This window comes from Odocoileus virginianus, chromosome 14 (genome assembly GCF_023699985.2).
Source record: "Odocoileus virginianus isolate 20LAN1187 ecotype Illinois chromosome 14, Ovbor_1.2, whole genome shotgun sequence".
In the NCBI taxonomy this organism is placed as follows: Eukaryota; Metazoa; Chordata; class Mammalia; order Artiodactyla; family Cervidae; genus Odocoileus; species Odocoileus virginianus.
In genome coordinates this window covers 67,405,212-67,423,851 of record NC_069687.1, presented here as the reverse complement: position 1 = coordinate 67,423,851, position 18,640 = coordinate 67,405,212, and the positions used below count along the sequence as shown (strand labels likewise).

At 39.0% G+C, this 18,640-nt stretch overlaps 1 protein-coding gene across 1 annotated transcript in view; it reads right to left on the bottom strand.

Annotated features, from left to right (window-relative positions):
• Positions 1-18,640, bottom strand: part of PANK3 (pantothenate kinase 3) — a 28,302-nt gene that overhangs the window by 8,282 nt on the left and 1,380 nt on the right. Inside the window, exons 2-6 of the mRNA XM_020902813.2 lie at positions 13,191-13,543; positions 8,839-9,092; positions 6,724-6,900; positions 5,641-5,764; positions 95-220 (exon numbers count right to left, since the gene is read on the bottom strand). Of these exons, the coding sequence (XP_020758472.1) occupies positions 95-220; positions 5,641-5,764; positions 6,724-6,900; positions 8,839-9,092; positions 13,191-13,543 (1,034 nt within the window). The remainder of the gene's footprint in view (positions 1-94; positions 221-5,640; positions 5,765-6,723; positions 6,901-8,838; positions 9,093-13,190; positions 13,544-18,640) is intronic.

Below are 18,640 nucleotides of genomic sequence, written 5' to 3'. Positions count from 1 at the left end.
TTACTTTAAAAGTACCAGGCAAGGAACAACATAAGAAACTTGTATACAAAAACATGCTATTAAAATTCACAAAACTTGATTTTTCATATCATACCTCATGCTCCAGAAATAATGCTTTCAGCTGACCCTTTGACCAATAATCCAGTGCATATGCCAAAAGTTTCATTGAGAGAGTATTGACACGCAAAAAGTTTCCAACAAAGACAACTCTGTTTATTTTCTAAAAGAAAAGAAAGAAAATAACTTGAAAAAAGAATTATCATGTAGATTTTACAATACAATACAGATGAGAGCTCTATTTATAGATATAAACAATTACTACCTTTTATTAGTGCCTTCTACATTCCTGGTATGTGCCTTCATAATCCTGAATACTTAAAAAATTAGTTCAGGACAAGTCACTACATTTGTCAAAATTCCGAAAATGTACACTAAGAGTAACCTCAAAAGTGAACTATGTACTCTGAGCGAGGTGCCAATGTAGGTTCACCAACTGCAACAAACATACCAAACTGGTGCTGGATACTGATAGCAGGGGAGGCTGTGCATCTGTGGGGTCAAGGATGAATGCGAACTCTGTTTTGCTGTGAACCTAAACCTGCTCTAAAAAATAAAGCCTAATTAAAAAAGAAATGTTTTGGAAAGTCTCTAGCTAAATGATATAGAGACAGACTTGTTTTTGAAAATGGCTGTAAGTAATACATTTAGCAAAGAAAGTAATTTGGAGAAACATTACTGATGAGATAAAAGGAGAAAAACCAAAAAAAAAAAGGAGACAAACCAAAGAAAAGTATTTCAGATGTGTTTAGGGTTTTTTTAAAAAGATGTAAACTTGGTCAGCATGTTGCAGTTTATGCTCAGCAATGATATGAGGACTTTACCTACAGCACTGGAGATAACACTGACTGGAATACTGGCATGGTCATCCAGTCCCCAGGGTTCCAGCATTCTCTGTACCAAGCCTAACCTATCAAGTCACTCTCTTTGCTAAGATTCTACTCATTAATTTCGTCCTTACATACCTTTAAGATCAGAAAAATCACTGATGGAGAAAGCAATGTTTGAACTTCCAGAAAATCTGTATCTACTCTCACAGTAATATATTTAGGGTATACATTCTTGCATACTGAATTTTTGAAGAGTGTAAACAATGCCCTTAATTGGGCTCCCCAATGGTTCAGTACAAACTCTACATAGTCAGCAAAAACAAGACCAGGAGCTGATGTGGCTCAGATCATGAACTCCTTATTGCCCAATTCAGACTTAAAGTGAAGAAACGGGAAAACCACTAGACCATTCAGGTAGGACCTAAATCAAATCTCTTACGATTATAGGTGGAAGTGAGAAATAGATGTAAGGGACTGTATCTGACACAGAGTGCCTGAGCTATGGACAGAGGTTGATGACACTGTACAGGAGGCAGGGATCAAGGCCACCCCCAAGGAAAAGAGATACGAAACAGCAAACTCAGATCATGGCATCCGGTCCCATCACCTCATGGGAAACAGATGGGGAGACAGTGGAAACAGTGCCAGACTTCAGTTTCTGGGGCTCCAAAATCACTGCAGATGGTGACTGCAGCCATGAAATTAAAAGACGCTTGCTCCTTGGAAGGAAAGTTATGACCAACCTAGATACCATATTAAAATGCAGAGACATTACTTTGCCACCAAAGGTCCATCTAGTCACGGCTATGGTTTTTCCAGTGGTCATGTATGGATATGAGAGTTGGGACTGTGAAGAAAGTTGAGCACCAAAGAATTCATGCTTCTGAACTGTGGTGCTGAAGAAGACTCTTGAGAGTCCCGTGGACTGCAAGGAGATCCAACCAGTCCATCCTAAAGGAGATCAGTCCTGGATTTTCATTGGAAGGACTGATGAGGAAGCTGAAACTCCAATACTTTGGCCACCTCATGCGAAGAGTTGCCTCACTGGAAAAGACCCTGATGCTCGGAGGGATTGGGGCAGGAGGAGAAGGGGGCAACAGAGGATGAGATGACATCACCGACTCGATGGACATGAGTTTGAGTAAACTCCAGGAGTTGGTGATGGACAAGAGGGCTAGCATGCTGTGATTCACGGGGCCGCAAAGAGTCGGACATGACTGAGTGACTGAACTGAACTGAAAAAAGCAAAACGGTGTCTGAGCAGGCCTTACAAATAGCTGTGAAAAGAAGAGAAGCGAAAATCAAAAGAGAAAAGGAAAGAGACACCCATTTGAATGCAGAGTTCCAAAGAATAGCAAGGAGATAAGAAAGTCTTCCTCAGTGGTCAATGCAAAAAAGCAGGAAAACAATAGAATGGGAAAGATTAGAGATCTCTTCAAGAAAATGAGAGATACCAAGGGAACATTTCATGCAAAGATGGGCTCAATAAAGGACAGAAATGATATGGACCTAACAGAAGCAGAAGATATTAAGAGAGGTGGCAAGAATACACAGATGAACCGTACAAAAAAGATCTTCATGACCCAGATAATCACGATAGTGTGATCACTCACCTAGAGTCATACATCCTGGAATGTGAAGTCAAGGGGGCCTTAGGAAGCATCACTACAAACAAAGTAGTGGAGGTGATGGAATTCCAGTTGAGCTATTTCAAATCCTAAAAGGTGATGCTGTGAAAGTGCTGCACTTCACATCCCAGCAAATCTGGAAACATCAGCAGTGGCCACAGGACTGGAAAAGATCAGTTTTCATTCCAATCCCAAAGAAAGGCAATGCCAAAGAATGCTCAAACTACCACACAATTACACTCATCTCACATGCTAGTAAAGTAATGCTCAAAATTCTCCAAGCCAGGCTTCAGCAATACATGAACCGTGAACTTCCAGATGTTCAAGTTGGTTTTAGAAAAGGCAGAGGAATCAGAGATCAATTTGCCAGCATCCGATGGATCATCAAAAAAGCAAGAGAGTTCCAGAAAAACATCTATTTTTGCTTTATTGACTATGCCAAAGCCTTTGTGTAGGTCACAATAAACTGTGGAAAATTCTGAATGAGATGGGAATACCAGACCACCTGACCTGCCTCTTGAGAAATCTGTATGCAGGTCAAGAATCAACAGTTAGAACTGGACATGGAACAACAGACTGGTTCCAAATAGGAAAAGGAGTATGTCAAAGCTGTATATTGTCACCTTGCTTATTTAACTTATACGCAGAGTACATCATGAGAAAAGCTTGGCTGAAGAAGCACAAGCTGGAACCAAGATGGCCGGGAGAAATATTAATAACCTCAGATATGCAGATGACACCACCCTTATTGCAGAAAGTAAAGAACTAAAGAGCCTCTTGATGAAGTGGCTTAAAGCTCAATATTCAGAAATCTAAGATCATGGCATCCAGTCCCATCACTTCATGGTAAAACAGTGGAAACAGTGGCTGACTTTAATTGGGGGAGCTGTAAAATCACTGCAGATGGTGACTGCAGCAATGAAATTAAAAGACACTTATTCCCTGGAAGGAAAGTTATGACCAACCTAGACAGCATATTAAAAAGCAGAGACATTACTTTGCCAACAAAGGTCTGTCTAGTCAAGGCTATAGTTTATCCAGTAGTCATGTATGGATGTGACAGCTGGACTATAAAGAGGGCTGAGCACAGAAGAATTGATGCTTTTGAACTGTGGTGTTGGAGAAGACTCTTGAGAGTCCCTTGGATTGCAAGGAGATCCAACTAGTCCATCCTAAAGGAGATCAGTCCTGGGTGTTCAGTGGAAGGACTGATGTTGAAGCTGAAACTCCAATAACTGGCCACCTGATACGAAGAGCTGACTCACTGGAAAAGACCCTGATGCTGGGAAAGATTGAGGGCAGGAGAAGCGGACGACAGAGGACGAGATGGTTGGATGGCATCACCAACTCAAAGGACACAGGTTTGGGTGGACTCCGGGAGTTGGTGATGGACAGAGAGGCCTGGCATGCCATGGTCCATGGGGTCGCAAAGAGTCGGACACGACTGAGCAACTTAACTGAACTGAATGGCTCAGTGGTAAAGAATCTGCCTGTAATGCAGGAGACTAGGGTTTAATCCCTGGGTCAGAAATGGCAACCCACTCCAATATTCTTGCCTGAAAATCCCACAGACAGAGGAGCCTGGTGGGCTATAGGCCATGGGGTCACAAGAGTTGTATGTAACAGAGCAACCAAACACAGTATTTCATGAACCAGTGACTTGGTGTCCTGTGGTGTATGGCCTTAATTACTATTAACTGGTCAGTGAAAATGGACCTGTAAGAGCTAATAAAAAAGGTCCCAGACTACTGTCAGCTCCCCGAAGTGAACTATTTCCCAACTCTAGGTTAAAACACCTGCTAGCAGTTCCCTCAACCAACTTACTACACTGTTATAAAGAAACTTAAAAGACAGAATTCTGATTTTAAATTTAGACTGATCAGAGGATTAATCCAAGCCTTTGCACAGCTGTCCTCTCTGCTGCAGCCTCCCTTTCCGCAAATATCTGCACCCGTGACTCTCTCACCTTCTTCAAACATTTGCCTAAGAGTTACATTTTCAACAAAGCCTTCCTTTAACTACCTAATTACTTAGTAATTTGTCCTCTGCCAGTCTGTGTTCTACTCATAATTCTCTTTAATTTGTTTAATTTTCTCTCTTTTTTTGCTACACCTGGCATGTAGGATCTTAGTTCCCTGACCAGGGATTGAACCCACAACCCCTGCAAAGAGAAGCTCAGAGTCTTAACTACCTGACCCACCAGGAAAGTCCCTAATTTTCCCTTTTAAAAAAATAGCATTTCCTACCTAATACTAAACAATTTACTTATTTACTTATCACTAGAACAGCTGTAAGCTTCACAAAGTCAGGGATTTTTGTTTTCTTCACTAATTTACCTCAAGTGCCCAAAACAATACCTGGCAAATGATACTCTGCAAATATTTATTCAATGAATAAACAAAAGAGTGAACAAATGAAGAATTCCTTCATAAAGTACAATTTCCAACTCATTTACAACATAATTTGATATTTACAAAAACTAAATGGGCATACACACCTACTACATGAAGGCAGAATTGAACAATCTTCTTCAAATAAAAATAACCCAATCATGAGGTAAATCTAGCAGCCCATGCTTTTTCTAAGAGTACACCATTCAAATGCCACGTGAAGAACAGGTCTCAGTGCCCTCATAGCCCTGTACAATGCTGCTTGATCCATATGCAACAAGGCAGCACTGTAAAGAAGCCGAGGGCAGTAAGGAAACTTTCAAGTACTTCACTCATCAAATGCAACACTAACAGGAAGGAAAAAAAAAAAAACACCCACACTTTCAATATTTAGTTGCCTCAAAATGTTTTACTGTTTAGGGGGAATCTCTGTTTTACAATTTCAAGATATTTAGGCCATATATTTCTGAAAAGGTTCCTGGATAAATGTAAATATCTCTTTGTCCTAATTTCCGATTTGAATGATCTGCTACTTTCTTTAAATGAAGTATCACAGCTGGGTGGGTAACATATATATTAGTGTACCTTGGGTAGGTAACATATATATTAGTGTACCTTGGGATTTAATGGATTAAGAGATCTCAATCCTAGAGGCCTCCTTAAGAATCCTGAAGAAGCCTGCTACATGTACAGAAAACTTCAACTCACATTTTTCATGTAATTAAAAAAATTTACCTCATTAACAGCACACATTCGTGCTATAGAACCAATGTTATTGGTGATGGTAACTAAAGTAGCTCTTGCTAGATCTTCTTTACTAACAGATTCTCGCTTCTCCTTATATATCATATTCCCAAAACTGTAGAGAAATGAAAAACAAAATCAAATCTGCTGATAACAAGCAACATCTCATACATTTTGGAACTACAGTCTACAGATAAATCTATACATATGCAAAATAAGGTATACACGTACAAAGTTAATGACCCAATGAACTGCACATAGCAAACACTGGGAACAACCCAAACATACATCAAACTGATAGTCACACAATGAAATACCATGAAGCTATTCATAAAAAAGAGAGAGAAGGAAGGAGGGGAGGGAGAAAAGGGAGGACAAAGAGGAAGATGGAGGCAGAAAAAGAGGGAAAAAAGAGAGAGAGGTAAGGGAACAGGCAAACAGACTAGGAAATACTGCTGTTACAGGCGATACAGCCATCCCTCTCATCCATGAAGGACTGGCTCCAGGACCCTCCTTGGACACCAACATCAGTAGATGCTTAGGTCCCTTGTACAAAATGATGTAGTATTTCCATATAACCTATATATATATACTTTAAATCATCTCCATATTCCTTAATACAATATAAGCACTATGTAAATAGCTGCCTAGGCACAGAAAATTCAAATTCTGCTTTTGCAACTTTCAGGACATATTTTCAATCTGAGGATGGTTGATTGTGTAGGTGCAGAACCATGGTAAGGGGAGCGAACTGTATGCAGTATGCTATGAAATGCTATATAATAGTATTTTAACATTATCTTCTAAAAGTTACCTTTTATAAGAGGAAGATAAGAATATATATTTGTATTTGCAAAGAGAAACACTGGAAGGATACTCAAGAATGAATAAAAACATTTTCCTATAGTGCACTGAGAGGAGACTTCTTAATGTAAATTTAATTTTGAAATCAACACCGATGTTCAAAACTTGTAACTGAACTGCGTAAAAGGAAGCCCCCTTACAACTTCCTGATACACTGCTTTCTAAAAACTAAGCAAGCAAGCTTAATTACAGTGTAAATGTTAAACTTACCTAGATGCAACAGCCCAACCAGGCAGACCAAATCTTTCATAATCTCCCCCGTAAATATCACGGACGAGTTTGTCAGCTTGTGTGCTGTCACCTTTCGATGCCATTTCAAGAGCCTCTTCAAAACTTTCACAGCCAGTCAACAAGCTACATAAACCCAGAAAGGTACCCCCTCCAAGGCTAAAGAAAACAAACAAAATGTGGTTAAGTTGCAGTTACACAATGTATTCTTTCTCCAATGTAAAAGGATGGAGCACTCACTTACTCAATTAAACACATGAACAGAAAACATTTACTAAACCTAAGAAAAATGCATAGCAAACCAAACTTGCCAGATCAAAGAATAAACCAAAGGAAAAAAATCTTGTTGTAGAAATGACACAGGAGACCTTTCGTATCTCCTAATATCATCACCTGATACCTCACACTTTGTAACTGCTAAAACTACACATCTTTGTGTGCATGAAAAAGGAGTGTTAAAAAAAAAAAAAAAGGCTAGCACCACAAATTAAAAGAAAATTGTAATTCTAAGTCAATACATAAACATGTACATGATTCTGAAATGAACACAGTGAGATCATTTAAAGAGAGAAATTAACCTGATTCTAATACTCTTTGAATATGCTCATAAAGTGAAATCATGTTTCTCTAATCCTTAAAATCAAAACCTTTGCTCCTTTAGTCTCACCTGAATTTTTAACAGGTTCTACTCCTGAATCACTGTTGGAATGTAGTTAACAGACTGAATTTCTATCTTTTTGAATTGACTTAAGTAGGTAATACTTCCTTGTAAATGTTTGGCATAGAGTTACAATGGAGGTAGATTTTCAGTCCTCATAGAAATAAAATACTAATTAAAGTACCATTCAAATAGGCGTAATATATTGACATTAAAAGGAGTTTTTCTGGGGTTTCCCTGGCAGTCCAGTGGTTAAGACTCTGTACTGCCAAAGCAGGGGCCGTGGTTTGTTCCCTGGTCTAGGAGCTAAGATTTCACATGTTATACCAAGCGGCCAAAAAATAAAAGTGTTCTCACCTCCCACACCCTCGCTGCCACAAAGCAACCTAATTTAAGAATCCTAAAATCTATCTTCCTCAAGTTTCCTTAAAAGTTGATAAAGTACATATTAGAATCATAAGGAAAATTAAAAAGTCTCATTTCACATCTGTATTTCCGGTATTATAGAAAAGAAAGTGAAAGTTGCTCAGCCATGTCCGACTCTGTGACCCCGTGAACTGTAGCCTGCCAGGCTCCTCGTCCATGGAATTCTTCAGGAGAGAATACTGGAGTGGGTAGCCGTTCCCTTCTCCAAGGGATTTTCCCAACCCAGGGATTGAACTAGTTCTCCTAAATTGCACTGCAGGTGTATTCTTCACTATTTGAGCCACCAGGTAAGAGCTCATGTTAAATTCAGCCTGTTGAATTAATTACAAGGTTGCTAAATACTTCAACTTGAAAAACAAACAATTTACATCTGGCCACCCTGGGTCTTTCCACTGCACGAGCACCAACACGGCGGGGCCTACTCTCTGGGTGTGGCGCGCAGGCTTTTCACTGCGGCGAGTTCTCCTGATGCAGAGCACGGGCTCCAATGTGCAGGCTTCAGTGACTGCGGCTCCCAAGCTCTAAAGCACAGGTTCAATTATGTGTGCATGGGCTTAGCTGCTCAGCAGCATATGTTTCCTGCATTGGCAGATGGATTCTTTACCACTGGGCCACCAGGGAAACCCCAAATACTTTGTACTTTAAATATGAATCAAATAAGCATGTGGTAAGCTTTAGGCTTAAATATATCTATATAAAAATGAGAAAAATGTTTTGGAAAATAAAAGTATTATTGGAATCATTCCAGATAAAAAGTCACACTTCATTATGGAAATTTTAATGACAACTGACACTAACCAAATACAAACATCTCATGATTTTAGTTTGAGTCTACACACATGCCTTATAAAACAGTACTATCTGCAACACTGTAACTTTTACTTACATATCTACATTTTTAGCTATTGCACAATACACTTTTTCTGATGAAGCTACCATATGTATATAAAGACTTCACAATTTGTAAGAATAAAACAATATGAATGCTGCTCTAAGAATAAAAATGCTACCACCTTGTTCCGGTTACTCGTTTATAGCTGTCTTTGGAATGGACTGCTAAAATACTGACTCCCGAACCAATGTTCACTACCAGGAGCGGATAGGGATCATCCAGGTTAAAAGGCATCTTTTGGCACCTCTCAGGTTCTGAGGCATTGGCAAAATAATAGCACTCTGCTTGTCCATTGAAACTGACAGAATCTATATACAGCAAGCCCTTCACAAGGCAGTCAAGTTCATCCAGCTTGTGCAGGTGGAGGTTTCCAATCTGTGAACAAACCCCAAAAGCAGCTTTATAAAGTGAACAAAGAATAGCATTCAAAATACTTAACTATATAATTTTCATGTACTCCACAGAACTTCAAAACCAGCTATAACCCCTTTGTTTTTATTGCTTTCTTTTGTAAGAGATTTTGAAGCCCCAAAATCTCTCAGGGGCTTCATTTAATACAGTGGTTCTCAAGAGTGGTAGTATTTCTTCTAGAGACATTCTGGAAATCTGTGGGGATATTTTAGTTTTCACCAAGATGGGGAGGAGTAGGCAGTTACTTGGGTGGGGTACCAGATATCTGGAGTGGGTGGGCACTTGTGCAAAACAAAGAATTAACCCTTTTTCTGCATTATCTTTGAACATTCTGACAGATATTTTTGTTTAGACAGTAGTAGGAAAATGTTTTTAATAGACTGAGCCTATGTAAACAAGTGTTTTAACTATGTGTATAAATACAAGGTATTTTTTACACGGTTTTAAATACATCCTAAATTTGCAAGGAATGAAACCATCATATAAACTAAGGAGTGTTGCACTTTTGTTTGGAACTTTCCCTTGTGTTGTTTAGCATCCTGGAGAGTTATATCACAACAGCAACACCACTGACATAGTTGATTCTCCAGTGAAACACGTGTGGCTTCAGAAATTAAGATCAATCTATGTGCACGCGTGAGCGAGTGCTCAGCTGCTCAGTCCTCTCCAGCTCTTTGCGATGGCATGGACTACAGCCCGCCAGGCTCCTCTATCCAGGGGATTTTCCAGGTAAGAATACTGGAGTGGGTTGCCATCAGCTTCTCCAAGGGATCTTCCCAAACCAGGGATCAAACCTGTGTCTTCTGCGCCTCCTGCACTGGCAGGATACTTCACCACTGAGCCACCTGGAAAGCCCTAATCTATGTCCACACAAGCGTCTAAACCTAACTGCTTCACTATGCCCTCCTGGTGACCCTACCAGAGAATCTACCTACTTCTATTTACCGACATACAACATTAATCAGTTATACCTTAATTTCCTATCTTTATATTATAGTTTCGGTACTAATGTGAAATTATTAAATTCACTTTTGGTTAGTAAAGGGTAGATTATATTTGCTATAAAAGATCTCAGCTTTGATAATGCTTTCCCATTCTCTAAGGACTTATCAGGTATCCTCCTTGAGTTTGAATGGCATCTCTTTTCATAGCAATACTATTAATTATAATGCACTATACTTCCATTTGTAATTCACTTAACCATGTGGTCTAGGAAACTGTACTCTTTGACAGCCTAGTCCGTGTCTTATTCCTAGCTGAGTTCTCAGTGTCTAGCACAATAACCTAACAAATACTAGATGCTCAAATATTAGCTTAGTAAATGACTGAACACCAACAAAAACAAATATTATAAAACCTCATCACTAGAAAATACTAATATTTCTTTTAAGAAAAATTAGAACTCTGTAATTTGAATACCAGCATTTCCAATGGCTTGACAAGAGGTGGCTTCAAGGACACTCCTTTTGGCAAGAATACTGGCAACCATTAAGTATCACACATCCAAACAAACTGGTTTCAAATTCATGAAATTTATGGTCAGATTACTCAATAAACTGAATACAAGTCAGTACTACTCATCATAAAAATTTTTAGTAAAAATTTATAGATTTTTAAGCTACCCCAAATTACAAGGTATTCACTTCTGTGAGCCATATACTTATACTCTATTAATAGATTTTTCTTACATGAATTTGAGAAATTCACATGCATATTTAAATGGTCCTCTTTCATTTTTCACTTTCATGCATTGGAGAAGGAAATGGCAACCCACTCCAGTGTTCTTGCCTGGAGAATCCTAGGGATGGGGGAACCTGGTGGGCTGCCATCTATGGGGTTGCACAGAGTCAGACACTGAAGCGACTGAAGCAGCAGCAGCATGCATATTTTCAAGAAAAACAAATTTCAGTAAATCCAAGTATCAACTTTTTAATCTTTGTCCTAATGGGAAGGAGTGGAAGCTTGGCAAACCCCCACTAGCACAAAAATCACTGCTTGCATAATCCTCTTGCCACATCCAAATGACCCCCCTCCCTTCAAGACTGGAATGTGGTGGGATTGATGATATTAAAACACAAGAAAAAAAGGGGTAATAGGAACTTCATTCAGGTGTCTATTAATCAAAACATACAAACTTCAGTTGGAGTCTGGGAAGATGAGTGTCCTTAGGAGAGATGATTAGATTAATACTCAAAAAACCAAGCAAACACAGAATATGAAAATATTTCAAGCCCCATTTATATCTGGCTTTGCACACTACCAAATTCACTGGAGTCTACCTTTACTGTAACTTTGTAGCAGTTCCTAAGTTTAGCATGGTTTACCAAATATTATGTATAACAGGCCCAACTCTGGCCAATTTTTACTCACGGTATAAAGGTTTTTAAATGCGCCAATCAAAACTAAGTCATGTAGATGAATGGATAAATAAGTTGTACATATTTACAACAGAATATTACTCAGCCACAAGAAAGAATGAATTTGATCAATGGAGGAAGCACAAGCTGGAATCAAGATTGCCGGGAGAAATATCAGTAACCTCAGATAAGCAGATGACACCACCCTATGGCAGAAAGTGAAGAAGAACTAAAGAGCCTCTTGATGAAAGTGAAAGAGGAGAGTGAAAAAGCTGGCTTAAAGCTCAACATTCAGAAAACTAAGATCATGGCATCTGGTCCCATCACTTCATGGCAAATAGATGGGGAAACAGTGGCTGACTTTATTTTTCTGGGCTCCAAAGTCACTGCAGATGGTGATTGCAGCCATGAAATTAAAAGACTCCTTGGAAGGAAGGTTATGACCAACCTAGACAGCATATTAAAAAGCAGAGACATTACTTTGCCGACAAAGGTCTGTCTAGTTAAGGCTATGGTTTCTCCAGTAGTCGTGTATCGATGTGAGAGTTGGACTATAAAGAAAGCTGAGCACCAAAGAATTGATGCTTTTGAACTGTGGTGTTGCAGAAGACTCTTGAGAGTCCCTTGGACTGCAAGGAGATCCAACCAGTCCATCCTAAAGGAGATCAGTCCTGGGTGTTCATTGGAATGACTGATGTTGAAACTGAAACTCTAATACTTTGGCCACCTGATGCAAAGAGCTGACTCATTTGAAAAGACCTGATGCTGGGAAAGATTGAGGGCCAGAGGAGAAGGGGATGACAGAGGATGAGATGGTTGGATGGCACCACCGACTCAATGGACATGGGTTTGGGTGGCCTCCGGGAGTTGGTGATGGACAGGGAGGCCTGGCGTGCTGCGCTTCATGGGGTCGCAAAGAGTCGGACACAACTGAGCGACTGAACTGAACTGAGTGAGGTAGATGAACCTAGAGCCTGTTTTACAGAGTGAACTAAGTCAAAAAGAGAAAGACAAATATCATATATTAACGCATATATATGGAATTGAGAAAAATGGTACTGATGTCTCTATCTGCAGGGTAGCAACATAGACACAGATATAGAGAACACATTTGTGTCCACAGCTGGGGAACAGAGGGTGGGACGAACTGAGCGCACTCCACTGGAACATGTGCACTGTGTGTGTGCTGTCACCTCTGACTTTTTGCAGCTCTACGGACCATAACCTGCCAGGTTCCTGTCCCTGGGATTTTCCAGGCAAGAATACTGGAGTGGGTTGCCATTTCTTACCCCAGGGGATCTTCCCAACCCAGGGACTGAACCCATACCTCTTGCCTCACCTCCACTGGAAGGCGGACTCTTTGCCATGCCAATGTAAAACAGCCAGCCAACAGGATGTGCTGTAAGGAGCGCAGCCTGGTGCCCTGCGACATTTAGAGGGCTGGCAGGGAGGCTCCGGGGGAGTGGATGTGTGTGTACCTAGGCTAATCCATGCTGACGCATGGCAGAGACCAACACAACACTGTGAAGCCAAATATCCTAATGGCATGTTTTTTTTTAAAAAAAAGGGCAAGTCAAGAATATATACTTCCTCTGTATCAGCACAGAGAACCAGTCTAAGGAACATACCAAACAGAAACCAAGCCTCATATTTTAAAAATTGAAGAGAATAGATATCAATCTTTGCCTCTGAGTGAAATACCTACTGTGCGAAAATCTTCTTCAAACTTGTAAGCACCACCTCCTGTAGCACATAGCACCGTGTGTAATGTTGAGAAGTTTTTATCTCTTCCCATTTGTATAAAAGTAGGCAGGTCCTGGGTTGGAAATCTGATAAAGTGCAAGTTCCCTCTCCGGCCAAAAAGTGTTAAATCTTTCAGTTCAAGGTGCACATCCCGAATACCAGTGGATCCATATGCCACATTAGAAGTCAAATATTTCCGGATACTTTTTAAGCTCTCAACTTCTTCTTGTTCTTCCTCTGCTGTGATATCAATAGGTTCAAAATATGATAGCTTTACCAGAGTTCCACCGATGTCCATGCCAAACCATGGGAAAGCTGTGGAAAAAAAATAAAAATATATATCTTGATTTTGGAAATACAAATTAGGAACTAGTTAATTAGCCACAAACTTTATTTACTGTGAACCATGCACTCAGTCAACTTATGACTTCTTCTATGTGCAACTCACCCTTTTCCCTTCAAAGTGTTACTCTGTGCATTTTCTAAAAACCCTGAAACCTAGGATTCCTGGATCCCAAGGATGTTTTAATTCTTGCTCTGTTAGGCATTTCTTTTCATTTATTATATATTTATCATGTGTTCCAGGAGATTAAAACAAAAAATAGGACCAATTTTGTCTTAATAGTAATGTCATCACCTTTTGAGAATGTTTCTAAAAAAAGAAAAAGAAAATGTTTCTAAAAAGATTTTAATGTAATAAAATTGGTTTAGAATCATGTTAAGTAACCCAAGAGAAAAGAACCTCCTAATAAGAACCTTTTTTCTTTGCCCATTATACTTACTAGGCTTCTTTAAGGGCCTCTGGTTAATAAAAATTAGCTGTTGATAACGTTGAAGTTTTAACCTACCTGGAGACAGGCACACTTGGGTAGGTAGCATCATCTGTATTTGGGACTTGGTACTCTTACTAACTGGGCTGTATGACACTGGAAAAACCATTAACCTGTCAAAACCTTTGTTTCCCTAAGGTCTGTTTCTCTTCTCTGGGATCTTGATCATCATGAAAGTGAATGAAAACTAATTTCATAGTTAAGATACATAGATTACAAAATGCCTAACAGCGGGTATTTTACAGTTCATTATGTATAAGTTGTCAAGGATAAGTAATTCCCTCTAAAATTCTACTTTGTTTCTTAAACATTCATATTTACTTGATATGAGTATACCATTAGAAACCAGGAACATCAGTTCAATGAGAAAGGATTCTATACATTTCTCTATACAGGCACTATGCTTTTGTCACCTATAGATCTGTATAAACAACTAAGATGCTGAAGAAGCTAAATTTTCTCAGTTTTGTCAGGTGGCTAGCAATGGAGGCCATCTTAAATAAGTAAAACATTAGTGTCAGCTCTTAAAGTAGGGGTAACTGGAGATGCTATATTGCAGATCATGACGTTTTAGTAACCATAACATACAAACTAGAACATGATAGCTCCCTTCTTTCCTGCACTGGGATCCTTTCAGTTCAGCAGAGTTCTAGAATTTATTTCCTTATGCCAGAGAAGCAATCACCATTCAAAAAGTATGGAGGAGGCAATCATAACACAGAAAATATATATTCTTAATTATGATCCACTCCTTTCATTAGTAAGTGATCTAACTGCCATTTCGATTAAAGCAAATATTCAAACTGGTTACTTTGTCACTAACCAAAGTGAGGGACAATGACCACAAAATTAAACTTTATTTATCTGCAATAAAACTACAAAGTTAAGTACAACCACAGGCCTACTGATAGTTTCAAGAGGTAAGAAAAATATCACTTTCTAAAGAAATACGGCAAATCTATCAATAGCTTTGTTGCTTCTAGCCTAGGGACAGGTTAAAAGTAGGTTACAGTGCAAAAGCATTCTACTTCCTACATATAGCCTAAGCATTTCTCATTCTCTTGGGAATAAAACTCTCCACTGTCAAGATGGGGGAAAAAAAAAGAACCAAAATACACATCTAATGAACAAAATACCAATCTATAAATATAAATAACTCCTCTGATAATGGCAAATAAACATTACCTTCTCGTCTTTGAGCATTTCCTAGATCTCTCAAGATCTGTTTATGTGACCCTCCAAACCAGGAGCTTCTACTCTACTTCTGACCTAAGCCCACGAGAACTGCTGTATTAGTCCCCCATAAGTAACAAAAGTACCCAGAACCACCTTAAACAGAGTGCTACCTACCAGGCAGATTATGTATGAAAAGAAGAAAACTGAATGTCTTTTCAGATAATTAAACAGAAGATATTCTAGACACAAGGGCAGGTTGTTCATTTCCAACAAACTGTGCAGGAGTTTCCTCGTGGCCTACTGGTTAGGATTCCCAGCTTTCACTGCCATGGTCAGGGTTCAATTCCTGATTGGGGAACCGAGCAAAGCAAAAAGCTGCTTGGTATGGCCAAAACTAACTAACTAAAAGTTTGGTCTTTCATTAAGTGTTGGTAAGGGTAGGGGAGAAGCATTAAAGAGCTATTTAATTGCGACTGGCCCCATGCAGATTTTAGCCCAAAGGGATACTATGCCAAACTAGATTTAACTGTTCTTTAGCAGAAAGAGAAGGCAAAAGCTGAAAATGTTCAGAACATTAGTGGATTATTTTAAGGAACAAAATTCTAAACTGGACATGTGCACTAGTAAATTCCAGATATGGCTCAAGTTCTTGAATAAACGGCATTTCAATCGTCTCAAGAATCATCCCAAATAAAAGTGCTGTTTTAAAACAGACTAAGAAAATAAACCATTTTCACACCTTCAGTATTATAATTCCTCAGACAAGCTTCAGAAGATATCCCCCGTTTTGATAAATTAGTTACATCTCAGGGGATATTAGAAACTATCACTTTCAACTGCACCTTACCATCTGTTTGAAGTGATCCTTCCTAAGTTGTGATTCAGTTTACAAACAGGCCAAATTACACAGAAGCAAACAGCACACATATGCTACATACTTCTCTCTGGTCTTGACAGAACCTTCAGGTATCTGACTGCCTGGATCAGCAAAGCAGGCATACAAACCTATACTGCACCAAATTATAATACATATATAAATGGGGGGAAGATATACTGTACTGGCTCTTCACTGCAGTGTGTGGGCTTAGTTGTCCTGCAGCAGGTGGGCTCTTAAGTTCCCCAACCAGGGACAGACCTGGGCCCAAAGCAGTGAAAGTCCAGAATCTTTAACCACTGGACAGCCAAGGAATTCCTTTATATATAAAACTTTTATTATCACCTTGTTAATCATGTTGCATCCCATACAGGTAACCAAAACAAAGGCTTACCCCTAACTTAAAAAGATATGCGAGCTGAGATACAGAGAAGCACCACTGTTGAGATTTTTATTATCTATCATTTAAGTAGAGTGAAGAGCACAAGTAAAGGTAAAGCAAATATTGCCATCATTTTGGTTTTAGCAAAAAATTTTCGTTAATGTTTCACTTCATTCTTCCCCTGGAGTTAAATTAATACACAATTTCAAATGCTCATCTTTTACTTATACAATCTAGAGGATGAATTCCTTTTCTTCTTTTCTGGTTAAATACATGCATGTGGTTTATAAGCTGGTGTATTATTAGTGATGAATCAAAAAAGCAATGTTTTCTAACACTTATGTAACTGTTAAGAAAGTGTGCTACATCAAAGTCACTTGTTTAACTAGTGTGAGATATATACTATGAGTTATTAGTATGAGTTATGAGTGCTCCTCTGAGGAGTAAACGATCCAGGGCATGTACACAGTGCCTTACAAAGTGCTCACTAAATTTATAATTAAAAAAAGAAACCCTATACAAGAACTCAAAAACAAAACGAAATATTTCTTTAGCTAACCTGAGTGGTTTGAAACCTCACAAATACTGTCCAAGGATTTCCCTGGCAGTCCAGTGCTTAAGACTCGGAGCTCCCAATGCAGGGGGCAAGGGTTCCATCCCTGGTCTGGGAACTAAGATCCCACATGTCACGAAGCTTGGGCCAAAAAAAGAAAAAACACTTTCCAGAGACACACACACACACACACACACATATATACACACACGTATGCATTTATCCACAACAGTTCATAGTTGAAATACTTTCTTTACCACCGCACAGAAACAAGATGTTCTTTTTTACTGTTAAGAACTGAGCAGACAGTAAAGTCATCTTCTGCATATTAGAAACTGGAAATGTTATTTCAGGCTTCTAAATCATATTAACTGACTTTTTTAGCATAATTAATGGTCTCACAATGTACCACAATGTAGTAATAAGTAAATTACTTCTAAAAAACTAGGTGATTTTATGGTTGCCAGGGAAGGGGGAGAGGGATTCCTAGGGAGTTTGGGATGAACACATACACACTGCTATATTTAAAATGGATAACCACTGCGATGTTGTGAAATGGTTAGCCTCCAACTAGTAGAGATAAATGAAAAAAAAAAAAGAAAATGGATAACCAACAAGGATCTACTGTATAGGGCACAGAATTCTGCTCAATGTTATGCGGCAGCCTAGATGGGAGGCGGGTGTGGGGGAGAATGGATACATGTATACCTATGACCGAGCTGCCCTGCTGCACACCAGAAACTACCACAACTTTGTCAATGGGTTATACCCCACTACAAAAAGTGAAAAGAAAAAATAAAAAAATAAACGCATAAAAATAGGTATTAGTCCTCAACCTGTTTATTTTATAAACTCTTAATTATCATCTTTGCTAAATATGAAACACCTTTGACAGAGATGGTAGCCACACCTGAATACAAGTTTGCCCAATCTAAGTAATCAAACTGTTGTGGCAAAAATAAAATCCCATAGGGTCAGAATATAAGCTTGTCATGGTTAAACTCACTTTCCTAAATGGAAATTCTAAAACAAGCTGAGAAAACGTATGTTTTGAAGGAAGATGTCCAACTGTTCTACTTTACACCATCTGTTTAAGATTCATTTAATTTAGCAAATGTTAAAGTAAATTAGAAGTGTTTCTATATTACTGTCATTAAAGCCTTCATCACTATTTTATACACTGATGAAGGAGAACTCTTTATCTACCATTCTTTTAAAAAAATAATAGTTTAAAAAATGTTTTAGAGGACTTCCCTGGTGGCTCAGTGGCTAAGACTCTGCACTCCCAATGCAGCAGGCCAGAGTTCAACTCCTGGTTGGGAAACTTGAGACCCAGCTGCAATTAAAGACCCAGCGCGGCCAAATAAACATTTTTTTAAAAAGTGTTTTAGTTGACAGATAAAACTGCCAGATCAGAAAGGTTTGTGCTTCCCTAAGTATTCAGACTATGCCCTACAGGTGCAAAAAAAAAAAAAAAGGACGCAGCACTATGAGTCAGGAGCCCGACTACTCATTTAGCAAAGAGTAGGGTGGTGCAGCCTCGTAAAAGTTACTCTGGTGCCCAGTAAGTTCAATTTCCTCAGCATTAAATTAAAAC